The sequence below is a fragment of the Stenella coeruleoalba genome, assembly GCF_951394435.1.
Source record: "Stenella coeruleoalba genome assembly, chromosome: 2".
In the NCBI taxonomy this organism is placed as follows: domain Eukaryota; kingdom Metazoa; phylum Chordata; class Mammalia; order Artiodactyla; family Delphinidae; genus Stenella; species Stenella coeruleoalba.
In genome coordinates this window covers 134,888,433-134,901,771 of record NC_137147.1, presented here as the reverse complement: position 1 = coordinate 134,901,771, position 13,339 = coordinate 134,888,433, and the positions used below count along the sequence as shown (strand labels likewise).

At 34.3% G+C, this 13,339-nt stretch overlaps 1 protein-coding gene across 4 annotated transcripts in view; it reads left to right on the top strand.

Moving 5' to 3' along the window:
• The window catches only part of NEO1 (neogenin 1), a 240,018-nt gene that overhangs the window by 120,477 nt on the left and 106,202 nt on the right, over nucleotides 1-13,339 (top strand). For all 4 annotated transcript variants that reach the window (XM_079907492.1, XM_079907491.1, XM_079907493.1 and 1 more), the window contains one exon: nucleotides 13,174-13,328. In XM_079907492.1, the coding sequence (XP_079763618.1) occupies nucleotides 13,174-13,328 (155 nt within the window). The remainder of the gene's footprint in view (nucleotides 1-13,173; nucleotides 13,329-13,339) is intronic.

The window sequence follows — 13,339 nt, the reverse complement described above, 5'->3', positions numbered from 1 at the left end:
CATTTACTAGTTTTTATAATAATAACAATCATTATTCAGGGAACTGTATTCGTTCAAGGTTTTCATAATAAGATTACAAAATTATTTCTCCAGCTGTAAATTGATACTACAAAAATAATTTTATTGCTTTTTTAGATTATAAGAATAATTGATATTTTATATTCCCAATCTGGAAAGAAGAAAAATTAAAGTCACCTATAATGTCATCACCCACAAATAGCATTGCTGTTAACCTTTTAGTTTATATATTTCTAACTATTTCATGAACAAATTCATGGTTTCTTAAAACATGAAGTAATACCATTCATTCTGTTTTTTTTTTTCTGTGTCTTTTCTATTGGGTATCGTGGTCACATCTTGGTGTCAGGACATACAAATCTATATTTTATATAGTGGAATTATAGCAGAGTCAGCAAACTTTTTTTAAGGACCAGATTTTTAGTCTTGTGGGCCTTATAGCCTCTGTCACAACTACTCAGTTCTGCCATTGCAGCAGAAAAGCAGCTGTAGACTGTACCGAAACAAATAAGCATGACTGTGTTCCAAAAAAACTTCATTTGTGAAAATGGCCCTTAATTTGCTGACCCCTGCTATATAGTATTCCAGTGTCTTCATTTCTTTATCCAGACCCCTAATAAGTAATGTAGGTGGTTTCTACTGTTTTACTACTATAAATAACACTTTTATGAACATCCTTATACATATACATTTGTACACTTGTTTATCTTTTTATGATAATTTCTAGGACTACTGTTGCTAAAGTCAAAGGTATTAATGTTTTAAATATTGATATATCTTGCTAGGTTGCCCTTCCAATAGGTGGTATCACTTTATTTACTTACCAGTAGTGTGGAAATACTGGTTTCCCCATAATTTCCCCTGTGTTGGTGTCATCAGGTTTTTTAGTCTGTGCAAATGAGATAGGAAAAAAGAGATCTTATTTTGCTTTTTAATTCACGGGGGGGGTTGGACATCTTTTCAGATTTTTGTACTTTTATTTTCTTTGTTCTTACTGGACAATTTTTGAGTTGTCTTCTATTGACTTGTAGATATGTATTCTAAATATTCTTTGACAGATGAATTGCAAATAATTTATTCAGATATTTCACGTATTTTTTTAACAGCTTTATTGAGGTAATTGATACAGTACAGTGCACTTAATATATTTAAAGTGTACAGTTTGATAAATTGTATATGTTTACACACATGAAAATATCACCACAGTCAATATAATTAACATATTCATCATTCCCAAAGTTTGTCTAATGCTTCTTAGTAATCCCTCCCACCTGCCCTTCACACTCCTTATCTCCAAGTAGCCACAAATCTGCATTCAGTCACTGTAGATGAGTTTGCATTTTCTGAAGTTTTATATACATGGAATTACACAAGTATGTGCTCTTTTTTTTATCTTGTTTCATTCAACATACTTGAGATTCAGCCACACTGTTGCATGTATCACTATTTCTTTTTTTTTGCTGAGTAGTATTCTGTTGTATAAATATATCACAGTTGTTCATTCACCTTTGATGGACATTTGGGTTGTTTCCAGATTTTGGCTACTTAAAATAAAGCTGCTATGAACATTCTTATAATTTACATTTAATTTTTTTTTTGCGGTACGCGGGCCTCTCACTGTTGCGGCCTCTCCCGTTGTGGAGCACAGGCTCCGGATGCGCAAGCTCAACGGCCACAGCTCACAGGCCTAGCCGCTCCGCGGCATGTGGGATCTTCCCGGACCGGGGTACGAACCCATGTCCCCTGTATCGGCAGGCAGAGTCTCAACCACTGCGCCACCAGGGAAGCCCTTACATTTAATTTTAAGGTGTATTTTATCATACAGAAAATTTTCATTTCTATGTAGTCACTTATGTTGCGATTTTTCCTTTTGGAATTGGATCTTGTTTAGGCTGCACAATTCCCCCTCCCCCTAATTAAAAATATTCTTTCCCATTTTCTTCTAATACTTTTGTAGTTTATTTTTACTTTTTGATCTTTGGTCCATCTGGAGTTTTTAAAATATATGGTAATAAGTGGAGATCAAACTCTGTATTTTCCCAAATGGATTGTTACCCCAACACTATTCTTGCCCTACAGTTATTTGAAATATCACCTCTGTATAATCCCAGTTTCCAAAATTATGGGTCTTATTGCTAGACTCTATTTTGTCGATCAGTTTGTCTGTTCCTACATCAAGACTGTACCATTTGAGTTAGTTTTGATATTTTGTTAAGAGTCCCTCATTGCTCTTTATGAAAATGTTTTTGCAAAGTTTTTGACTGAAATATAGTTGATTTATGATGTTGTGTTAGTTTCAGGTATACAGCAAACTGATTTGGTTATATATATATTTTTTCGGATTATTTTCCATTATAGGTTATTAGAAGATATTGAATATAGTTCCCTGTGTTATCCAGTAAATCCTTGTTGTTTATCTATTTTACATATAGTAGTTTGTATCTGTTAATCTCAAACTGCTAAATTATCCCTCCTGCCCCCCTTTCCCCTTTGTTAAGTTTGTTTTCTATGTCTGTGAGTCTGCTTCTGTTTTATACATATAGAGTCTCACATTTTTTAAATAGACTGTGAAATCAGCTTGTCAAATTTTCTTAAAATTTTTCTTGGGATATTAAATGGCATTTCATTGAATTTATAGATTAACTTCAAAAGAATTATAATTGACCTTTTTACAAAATCAAATCTGCCCAGCCAGGTGTATATATGTCTCTCCACTTTTATTATTTTTAGCTAAAGATTTTTAATAGGTAGTATATGCAGAGGATAAAATATATATATATATATATATATATATATATAAAATGAAATATAACCCTATGTCCTAGCCCCCCCTCCACAGAAGCAACCACTACCATTAATTTCTTTTATATCCCTCTAGAGATATTCTGTTCCTAGTCAAGCAAAAATATGTGCAGAAATGACATTAGGTATAACAAGCGGTCAGAGAATATTATTGTCATCAGGAGCAGATGCAGCTTTTCTGGGGCCTAGAGTGAAAATTATTTTGGAAGCCTTGTGTAAGAAAATGAATAGAGTAGTTATTTACAATGAGAAAATTAACCACAACAAATTAAGTTTTTTAAAAAACTAATAATCACTGCAAACAACACAAAATTCCAGAAAAATCACATTTCTTTTTGACTTTTGACACGTAATATTTGTTTTGGCTGCATTTTATTTGATTGTCTCCTCATATGACAGTGATTTTTAAGGTCATTTTCTATGAGAATAGAAAGTTAATTTGGTCTTTTTGCTCCAGTGTTTAGGCTGTGGTGACATGAATATGCCTCTGCACCTTTGTGTCTCTGTTGGGTCATGTTGGTACAGTGGTCAGAAGGAATATTTCAGAATCCATTCTATACTGAGACAGCTTAAGTATACATGGATGCTTTGGCAAATCACATAAATACATCATCCCACTAAAGCAACTAAAGGTATATGTAGTTCAGTTTCCTCATGGCTTGTCTTGAGTTCAAAGATGCCTTCAGCCACTCCACTGTTACCCAACATGAAGGGAAGTAAAAATGGAAAAAACAGTGATGTCTTAATGGATTGTGGTTAAAATAGCTTATTCTTTAGTGGTTCCAGTCTTTTGCTACTTCAAACAGCGAGCAGGGAATACTCTCATGTCTATGTAAATGTGTGTCTATCTGTTAGATGAATCTCTCAAAGTGAAATGCTGGATTATAAAGAGTATATGTAACTTAGATTTTGCTTTACTATACTTCATATATCTATACTTTATAGATACTGATTACCCAAGAAAGATTGTATCAGTTTGTATTAATACCAAGATATATGAGAATGTCCATTTCTCCTGCTCTTGTCAACCTAAGAGGTAAAAAAGAGTATCTTGACATTTTTATTTGCATATTTTTACACGAGTGATGTTTAGTATCCTTTCACATATTTCAAAGTGTATTTATTATGCACTGTACATTCATATCTTTTTCTCATTTTTTAACTGGATTGTGAGTTTTTTTACTTTATTAGAACTTTTATATTTTAAAGAAGTTAGACCTCTGTGTACCCTTCCCCCCCATCTTTTTACTTAATGATAGTTTTTAGTCATGCACAATTTAAACTTTTTATGTAGCACAGTATGTTTATCTTTTACGGCTTCTTGGTTTATGTCATATTTAGGCCTCCTTCCAAGATTATTTTTAAAAATCTCATGTTTTCTTCTAGTGCTTTTATGGGTCTGTTTTTAACCATTAAATCTTTGATAGATATGAGCTTTATTTTGGCATAAGGAGTAAGGCATGAATCCAGCATTATTCTTTTCCAAATAGCTTCATCGTTTCTAGGATTATTTACTGAGTTAGGCATCTTTCCCCCCTGATTTAATGTGTCACTTCTGTCATGAGAATTTCTTACATGCCTGGGTCTATATTTGTGGCTCCATTCTTTTATACTTTCTTTTATGTCCTTTAGTAAAGTTTTATAGTTTCTGTCTTAAAGGTTTTATACTTTCCTTGTTAGGTGCATATCTATTTAATTGTTTTCGTTGTTATTGTGAATTATATTTTAAAATTTGTACATATGTATTGTATGAGAATATGAATGACAGAGAAAAATATGTTAATCATTTATACTGCTAGTTTAAAAAATTTATATTCAGTTCTAATAGCTTTTCAGTTCATTGTTTTGGCTTTTATTTTTCCTTTTTAAATTTTATAAGTAATACAGTACCATTATTAAATAATCAAACCATGTTAGCAAAGTAAATCTCCTTCATTGCCCCTTCCTCATCCCTACCCCTTTCCTCAGAAGTAACCACTGTCATCATTTTACTGTATATACTTCTAGATGTCTTTAAAAAGCATTTACGTATGTGTACATCTAGAAATATATTTTTTGTTAACAAATAGGATCATCCCATCTGTGTTGCAAGTTGCTTTTTGACTTTTTAATCTTTAGATTGTTCCATGTTTGTACATGTAGACTACATCAGTATTTAAATGCTCAAAGCAGTGCTTATTTATTAAACTTTTCACATGCAGTGAGTCAACTAGAGATCTTGTAAAAATGCTGATACTGAATCAGAGGGTTTAGGGTGGGGGATAGAGACTGTGTTTCTAACAAGCTCCCAGATGATGCCAGTGCTGTTGTTCCTACACTTTGAATAGGAAGACTATAACATATCCTTCAGCTAGGTGTACCATAGTTTAATTATTATCCAGTTGATTAAATCATTGAAGTTTCCCCTTGACTACAAATAGTATGACAATGCACACTGGAATTTTTCCATGAAAGATTTCTTGAGTATTCTAGTAGACGGTCATTGCCATGGTGTGCTTGTGTGAGGGAACAGGAATTTCTCCAACTGCACCCCTATATTTGTATTTTTCTTTTACTTAATTGCACTAGCTATGACCTCCAGTAGAATGGTAAATAGTCATTGATACTGATTCTTTGATGAGAACATAAAACTTGTACAGCCTTTGGTAATATTTACAAAATTTTTAAATATGAAATCACCTTGACTAGCTGTTCCCTCTAAAATTCTGTTCTTCTGAAACTCTTACACATGTGTACAAAGATCTATATGCAAAGATGCAAATTACAGCATTACCTGTAATAGAAAAATTAAAAGCAACCTTAAATGTCCATTAGCAGGAGAGTGGTTCAATAAACTGTGATATAGTCAGACTCTGGATCACTATGCTGCTATCAAAAGAGAGGTGGCCATATATACTGATATGTAAGATTACTAAGAGAGAAACGTAAGTTGCAGAAAAGTATTTATTGGCTGATCCATTCTATATCTTTAAAATGTGTGTATGTGTGTAGTGTGTTTGAAATACATAGAAAAAATTTGCAAGACTCACACACCAAAAATATTAGTAGTGTTTATCTCTGAGGAGGGTAGTGGTATTGGGCTTGATAAAGGGGAGGATTTTATGTTTCCTGTATTCTTTATACCTTTTGTACTGAATACTTATTCAAAATGATAAAAAGGAAGATGGAGAAAAGAAAGCAAAAGCTAACAGAAAGAACCAAGTGAAAGAATACTAAGGAGTAGCTGGGAGCAGACAAATCTAAATCATCCAGTAGTCAGTAAACCAGTCCATGAACATGCAAAAGGCCAAATGGTACAAAAGCATAATGATACGATGAAATACCACCTCACACCCATTAGGATGGCTACTAACAAAGAACCAGAAAATAACAAGTGTTGGTGAGGATATGGAGGAATTGAAACACCTGTGCACTGTTGGTGGGAATGTATAGCCACTTTGGAAAACAGTATGGTATTTCCTCAATAAATTAAAAATAGAATTACCATATGATCCAGCAGTTCTACCTCTGGTATACTCAAAAGAATTGAAAGCAGTATCTCTAGGAGGTAATCGTACACTCATGTTCACAGCAGCATTATCCACAATAGCTAAAACATTAGAAAAAATCCAAGTGTTCATTGACAGAGGAATGAACAAGCAAAACATGGTATGTATGCACAATGGAATATAATTAGCCTTATAAAGGAAGGAAATTCTGACACGTGCTATGACATAGATGAACCTTGAGGACATAGTGCTAAGTGAAATAAGCCTGTCACAAAAAGACAAATACCATATGAGTCCACTTATATGAGGTACTTAGAGTAGTCAAATCATAGAGACAGGAGGTAGAATGGTGGTTGCCAGGGATTAGAAGGAGGCCGGTGAGCGGGGTGTTACTGTTTAATAGGTATAGAGGTTCAGTTTACAAGAAGAAAAGAGTTCTGAAGATGGATTGTGGTGATGGTTGCCCCCAGATATGAATGTACTTAATACCACTGAGTTGTGCACTTAAAAATGGTTAGGATACTAAATTTTATCTTATGTTTATTTTACCACAGTTTTTAAAGTTGAGGGGAAAAGTATATGGTGACAAGTCACTCTCCTTATTTGCCAGTTTCCCAGTTACCCTCCTGTGAGATAACCACTGAACCAGTTTTCTGTAGATCCCTCTATGCATCAATAGCTAATTATATCTCTTCCTTTTGAATTCACATCTATGTAACACTGTCGTCTTCTCTTAAAATATCATACCTTTCTATCTTACTTTACAGTTCATTAAATACATGTCTTTATTATCTCTCTCCCTCACAGCATCCAGTAAAACATCTTTGTAGCTTAGTAGTTGCTTATTACATATTTGTTTAATAATTGAGCAAACAAATGAATTCTGTGGTCCTGGAAGGCACAAGAATTGGGGAGTTCTCTGTGTATATAAAAAGGTGATGATGTATACAGTAGTCTCCTTTAGTGACCCCCTAATGCACGGTTCTCACACCTTAGCATGATAGAATAATCTGGGAGAATTTGTCAAGATGATGATTATATGGCCTTATCTTTTGGAATTCTCAAACGTGTGGTGAAACCCAACAACCAACATTTTTCTAAGTATCTTTGCATATCTCTGCAAATAGTCTATGAACCTCTTTAAGTCATTTGTATGCTCCTACAATGCTGAAAAGCAGAGGGCTTACAAATTGAGTTTAGCTATTTAGGGAGCATATCTAATGTATGTATAATACTAAGTGAAAATAATCAACCATGAGGCCTTCATACCTTCTCTGTGTAAATGTGGCACACAATTAATGTTCATCATGATAATAGTGGGATATCATTACAAAGAATAAGTATGTTCAGGCTTGTCAGGGAAGGGGAACCTATATTTAATAAAGATTTCTGTGAATTCTTCACCAAAAAACCATGTGTAGAGCTGTTTGTCAAATTTAAGAGCTTTAAGGACCCTGAGACCCTAATTTTGAGAAACATTGCACTAGGATTAAATTCTACAGTCACAAAAGCCAACTTATAAACATAAATGTGAGTGCTGAAGTTATATGATTATTAAGATTTTATATTATAAACATTTAAAAGCACATTTTAAAACTTATGCAGAAAATTCACAGCAAAGATTAGATGTATGAATTCCTATTGGAGAAGCAGTGGTATAAAACATTAAATCCTTGAGAAGCTTGAGAGTCCTTGAAAAAATTCTTATTTATTTATTTTTATTTTTGGCTGTGTTGGGTCTTCGTTTCTGTGCGAGGGCTTTCTCTAGTTGTGGCAAGCGGGGGCCACTCTTCATTGTGGTGCGCGGGCCTCTCTTGTTGCGGAGCACAGGCTCCAGACGCGCAGGCTCAGTAGTTGTGGCTCACGGGCCCAGTTGCTCCACGGCATGTGGGATCTTCCCAGACCAGGGCTCGAACCCGTGTCCCCTGCATTAGCAGGCAGATTGTCAACCACTGCCCCACCAGGGAAGCCCCTTGAAAAAATTCTTATTCTCAACATCTAATTTTCTGATAGTGCCGATTAATGGAATTTTTAGAATTCAAGTAACCATTGATTTTAACAAATATGCATTGAACACCTATTATGGTTTAGGCCACTGGGGTTTCAATGGTAAATAGGGCAGTGATGGCCTTGGACTGGGGAGGAAAAGGGGGGGCGGCTATGGATCAGGAAAAGCTTCTTTAAGGGATTGTTTTTAGAGATCTGAAGGATGAGTACCTGTTAGCTAAGTTGAGAGGTAGGGGTAAGGAAATGCAGTGCAACTGGACGTGGAGGTATAGGGATAGGATAGAAATGTAATTTCAAGGTCGTGTGGCAATTCTGTCATAATGTTGCTTCATAATTGATTTCACCTGTTTCACCTGGAGATTAAGGACAACATTCATCTTCTTTGGAACAAGAAGCTTTCTCAAGAAGTATTGGAGGGTTCTAATGTATTTTTGTTAGTTGAGCCAGTACTTACAGCAGACTTGTGATTAGACTGTCAGACAACATCCCTGAGGGGATTTCAGACTTTAAAATGCTTGGGTTTTATTTGTTGGGATTTTTTTTAAGGACTTACATGTAATTTTGTGAATTATTGAAAAGAAGCTTAAGAACAGCAAGTGTGCAGTGTGCAGTTTAACATAAAATGGACAAAGTTGCTTTATTTCTCTGCTTAAAGTGCTTTTTAAGAATTTCAGTGTCTAAACCTTTAAAATCAAACAATAGGAACTCCAACATTTCAGAGCTAATGTAAACAAAACTGGTTATAATCTTCTAAATAACAGCATAATAAAGTAACCTTGAAACTTTGGTGTTGGCCCTGTATTGTTTTCTGTTTGAATTGAGTGGCAATTTCCATCATTATATAATAGTTATGGAATTAAGTGATGTTTCCAGTAAGGGAATTTTGCAAGTGTAATATGTTTTAGTATTAAGTTCTACTTGTGCATTTAGCAATTAAAATTGTTCTTGTAATGATGATGGCATTAGAAGGGATAGGGAGCTGTCAAAGAGAATTTGAAGCTTAATTATCTCTTTGGTAACAAAATGCATAATCTTCCATTAAGATGCTTATTTTCTTATGGTAATTGACTCATTTGCTCTCTGGTTATCAATTTAACTTCCCAACCACAAACATCTGCTCTTACATTATGTTTAATTGGTGTGAATACTATCTGCAGAGAGGTTAAAATCTGGAGAACATTTTAAAGGCATTATTTTATAATTCATGAAAGGGAAAAGTAAATGATGAATTGAACATTGTTTGTGATGATTTTTTTCTGATAGTCTTTGAAAGTCTGTTTACTGAAAATGCATACTAAAATTATATCAATTGGATTTTCTTTTGAAGAGAATTTTGCTGTTTTCCAGAATTACATACTCTGCTTCAGGGGGCGCCTCAGTCCCTTAGACTTAAGGGATATGTCAGTTCCTCAGAAACATGGTACCATAGTGGTTAAGATTGAAGGCTTTGAAGGTAGAAAAAATTGTTTAGTACATAACTAATCTGAAGATGAGGGGTGGGTACAAATTGTGTTTGTTTGCTTATAATTTTTTAAATGAAAGGTAAATCATTCAAAAAAAATTAATGGTTACCTATAGGAGAAGGGAGGGAAAAGGGTAGAGAAAACAGGGTTAGAAGCAAGACTTGTTGGAATATACCCTTTTTTGCAGATTTTAAATGGCTGAAAAGGGGAAGTAAAATGAAACAAATGACTCTATATGTGTAACTAGTTGGTAGTATAGCCACACAGAAAGTTAAAATTCCAAGTGAAAGTTACTGTTCCAAATAAATTTAAAATAGTAATTAAACTATATATACCTAGTAGAATATTCTCAAGGACAAAAAGAAATCTTCAACTTGTTTGTTTTCTTTGAGAAGGAACAGAGAAACATAAGCAAAGATTAAATTCATCTGGGAAAAAACATCTTAATGAACATGTTAGGAAATTTTTGAGGAAATGAATAAATTAGGAGAGTACTTGTTCTGCCAAGTATTTTAAAATACTATATAGTAACAATCATTAAGTTTGTGGTTCTGGCCCAGGAATAAACAGGTCAATGAAACCACTTAATATGCAAAATAAACCCCTAAGAGTATATAGGATTTAGATATTAAAACTATTTCAAATCGGTTACTTTGATTGGGACTACTGGAGTTGCTGTTTAGAAAAATATAGAGCTGGATGCTTAACTCAGTGAAGTCAAGATTGTTTCATAGACATACTAGAAGAAAAAGTAAGTGAATATTTTTATAGTATGGAAGCAAGGAAAACCCTTTGGAGTAAGAATAATAAAATACAGATGCCAAAAAAAGAGAGGACTAAAAAATTTTACCACATACAGATTTAAAACTTTGATACAATAGGCATCCTAAATTTAAAAAGACAAAAGAAACAGCTGAGAAGAAATATTGGCATGTAAGAGAAAGGATTAATATCTTACTGTATTAGTCAGGGTCCAGTCAGGAGCCAGAAATTGCACCAGGAATTTGAACAAGGAGAATTAAACATAAATAATTATTAACTAATAAAAGGTGTTTTAACTACTAAATAGGATAAAGTAGGATTCTAAAGAATAAAGAAAGAGTAAATATAAGAATTAGCTACTACCTCAAGAGCCGAGGGAGAGAATCCAAAAAAAGGAACAAACTTGGAAGAGGGCACCCTTACTCAAGGTTGCAATTCAGACCTTGGAGAGAGTGTAGTCACTGCCAGAGAACACAGCCCATGGGCCAAACTGGTCCACAGGAGATCGCCTGTTGGATGCCACAGGCCTGAGCTGGTGTGTGGAAAGCCGCCTGCTGGGATGCCATGGGCCTGACTGATGATGAGCAGGAAGTTCCCCAGCGGGGTGCCTTGAGTCAGAGCTGATATATTGGATGCTGTTTAATGGAATGCTAACAGTCAGAGCTCCTGCACATAAAGCTACCTGCTAGAGTAAACTGGAGAAACTTACTAGAGACTGAGCAGAGAAACTTGCAGGAGGGTGATCACCAATGGTTCTCCCACATACCTTCTAGCTGCCACACTGTAGGGCCGAGAAGAACAGCACACCCCAACCTGAAAGATAAACCTTTTCTTCTGCCATGCCTTACAATGTCCCTCCAGTGTCCTCTGTTCACAAAGTCTAACATTGCATCAGCTGGCAAAGGTCCACATCCATCATTACAAAGAAGAGTGGATTTGGAGCTGAGAGGCCATAAATTAATAACTGGTATTATGTGAAAAGCTCTTACATATAGATAAGAAAATTGTGAACACTCTAATTGAAAAAATAGCAGAGTATGTGTACAGATAATTCACCAAAGAATACAGATGACTAACCAATGTTTGAAAAGAGAGTTAAATTCACTGCTAATAGATTTCCCTTACTTCATCTAGTTGTACACTTATGTTTTCTTGATCTTGCATCACTGTGTTACATTCTTACCATCTTTGGCTTCTACTGCTTACCTGGGGTTCTACCTGCTCTCTATACTCTTACTCTTCATTTACCCAAATTATAAAGCTAGTCTGGACTTCTTCCCAGGACCTGTCCCCTCTAGCCAGTGCAATAGATTAAAAAAATGAAAAAAGAAAGAAGATTGGAAAGGAAGAAATAAAACTCTCTCTATTCACAGGCAACATGGTTGTCTACGTAGATAATCCCAGAATTGTCTATAAAAAGCTGCTAGAACTAATGAATGAGTTTAACATGACCACAGGATAAAAGGTCAATATGCATAAATCAGTTTCATCTCTAGATACTAGCAGTGAACAATTAGAAACTAAAAAAAAAAAAAAAGTACCACTTACAGTAGCACCAAGAAATTTAAAATACTTAGGGATACAGCTAATAAAGTATGAACAAAATTTGTATATTGAAATATATAAAACAGTGATGAGAGAAACCAAACATCTAAATAAATGGAGAGATAAACCATGTGCATGGAAAGGAAGACTCCGTATTGTTAAGGTGTCAAACTGCAGATTCAGTCCAGTCCCAATCAAAATTCCAGCAGGCTGAGCACATTTTAACTCAACTGTTTAAAAAAAAAAAACTGCTGTTGTTGTCTTCTTTGTGATATAGGGAGTTCCTTGTCATTTGGAACTTCAAACGGATTTGTAAGACCACTTGTCATGGTTGTAGCAGGAATAGGAAATTATGGCATTAGGTAGGAAGTTGGACTAGATGATCTACTTTTACCCTTTAAATTCAAAGTCTTACTGAATCTATTTGAGTCAGTGATTTACAACTTTGGGTTAAGGGGAAAGGGAGACAATGGGATAATCAAACTTTTTCAAATACATTTAACTTTTTCCCAAAGATTCTGTCACTCTACCTCCCACCCTTAAAAACCATTGCATGTAATGAAGGGTGTTACTAATGGAAGTGTGTGTGTGTTTCTGTGAGTAAACTATTTAAGGCCTCTAATGTGACATTTGTATTACTTTTTGGGTTCTTTTGTTACTCATCAAGCTGACTGAAAAGGAAGATAATGTCAGTCTTCTCAGCTCTTTTTGCATTGTAATCATGGCTTTTCTAAAATGGTTTAAATCTTAGGGAAATAGACTTCAATATTCAATTTTTGGACAGCTTAGAACTTTCCTATTTTCATTTTCTTCAAAACAGTCAACTTAGTAAATATTTCTCAACAGAGAAACTCAGAAATTATTGTTATAATTATTCTGCCAGTCAATTATGCCAGAATATCAATTTTTAAAGATATCATGTCCCTAACATATATTTTAAATATGTATTTATGTTTTTATGAAAACATATGAAAGCCTCAAATAATTAAAAATCCTATTAATTCTATGATTTTTAAAAATTGCTTGAGATATAAATAGCTACCTATTTTTATTTTTATTAATACCTTAATTTTCTTTCTGTTTTAAAGCTCAACCTGAATTCCTGAAGCAGCCTACTAATATATATGCTCATGAATCTATGGATATTGTATTTGAATGTGAAGTGACTGGGAAGCCAACTCCAACTGTGAAGTGGGTCAAGAATGGGGATATGGTTATCCCAAGTGATTACTTTAAGATTGTAGTAAGTATTTT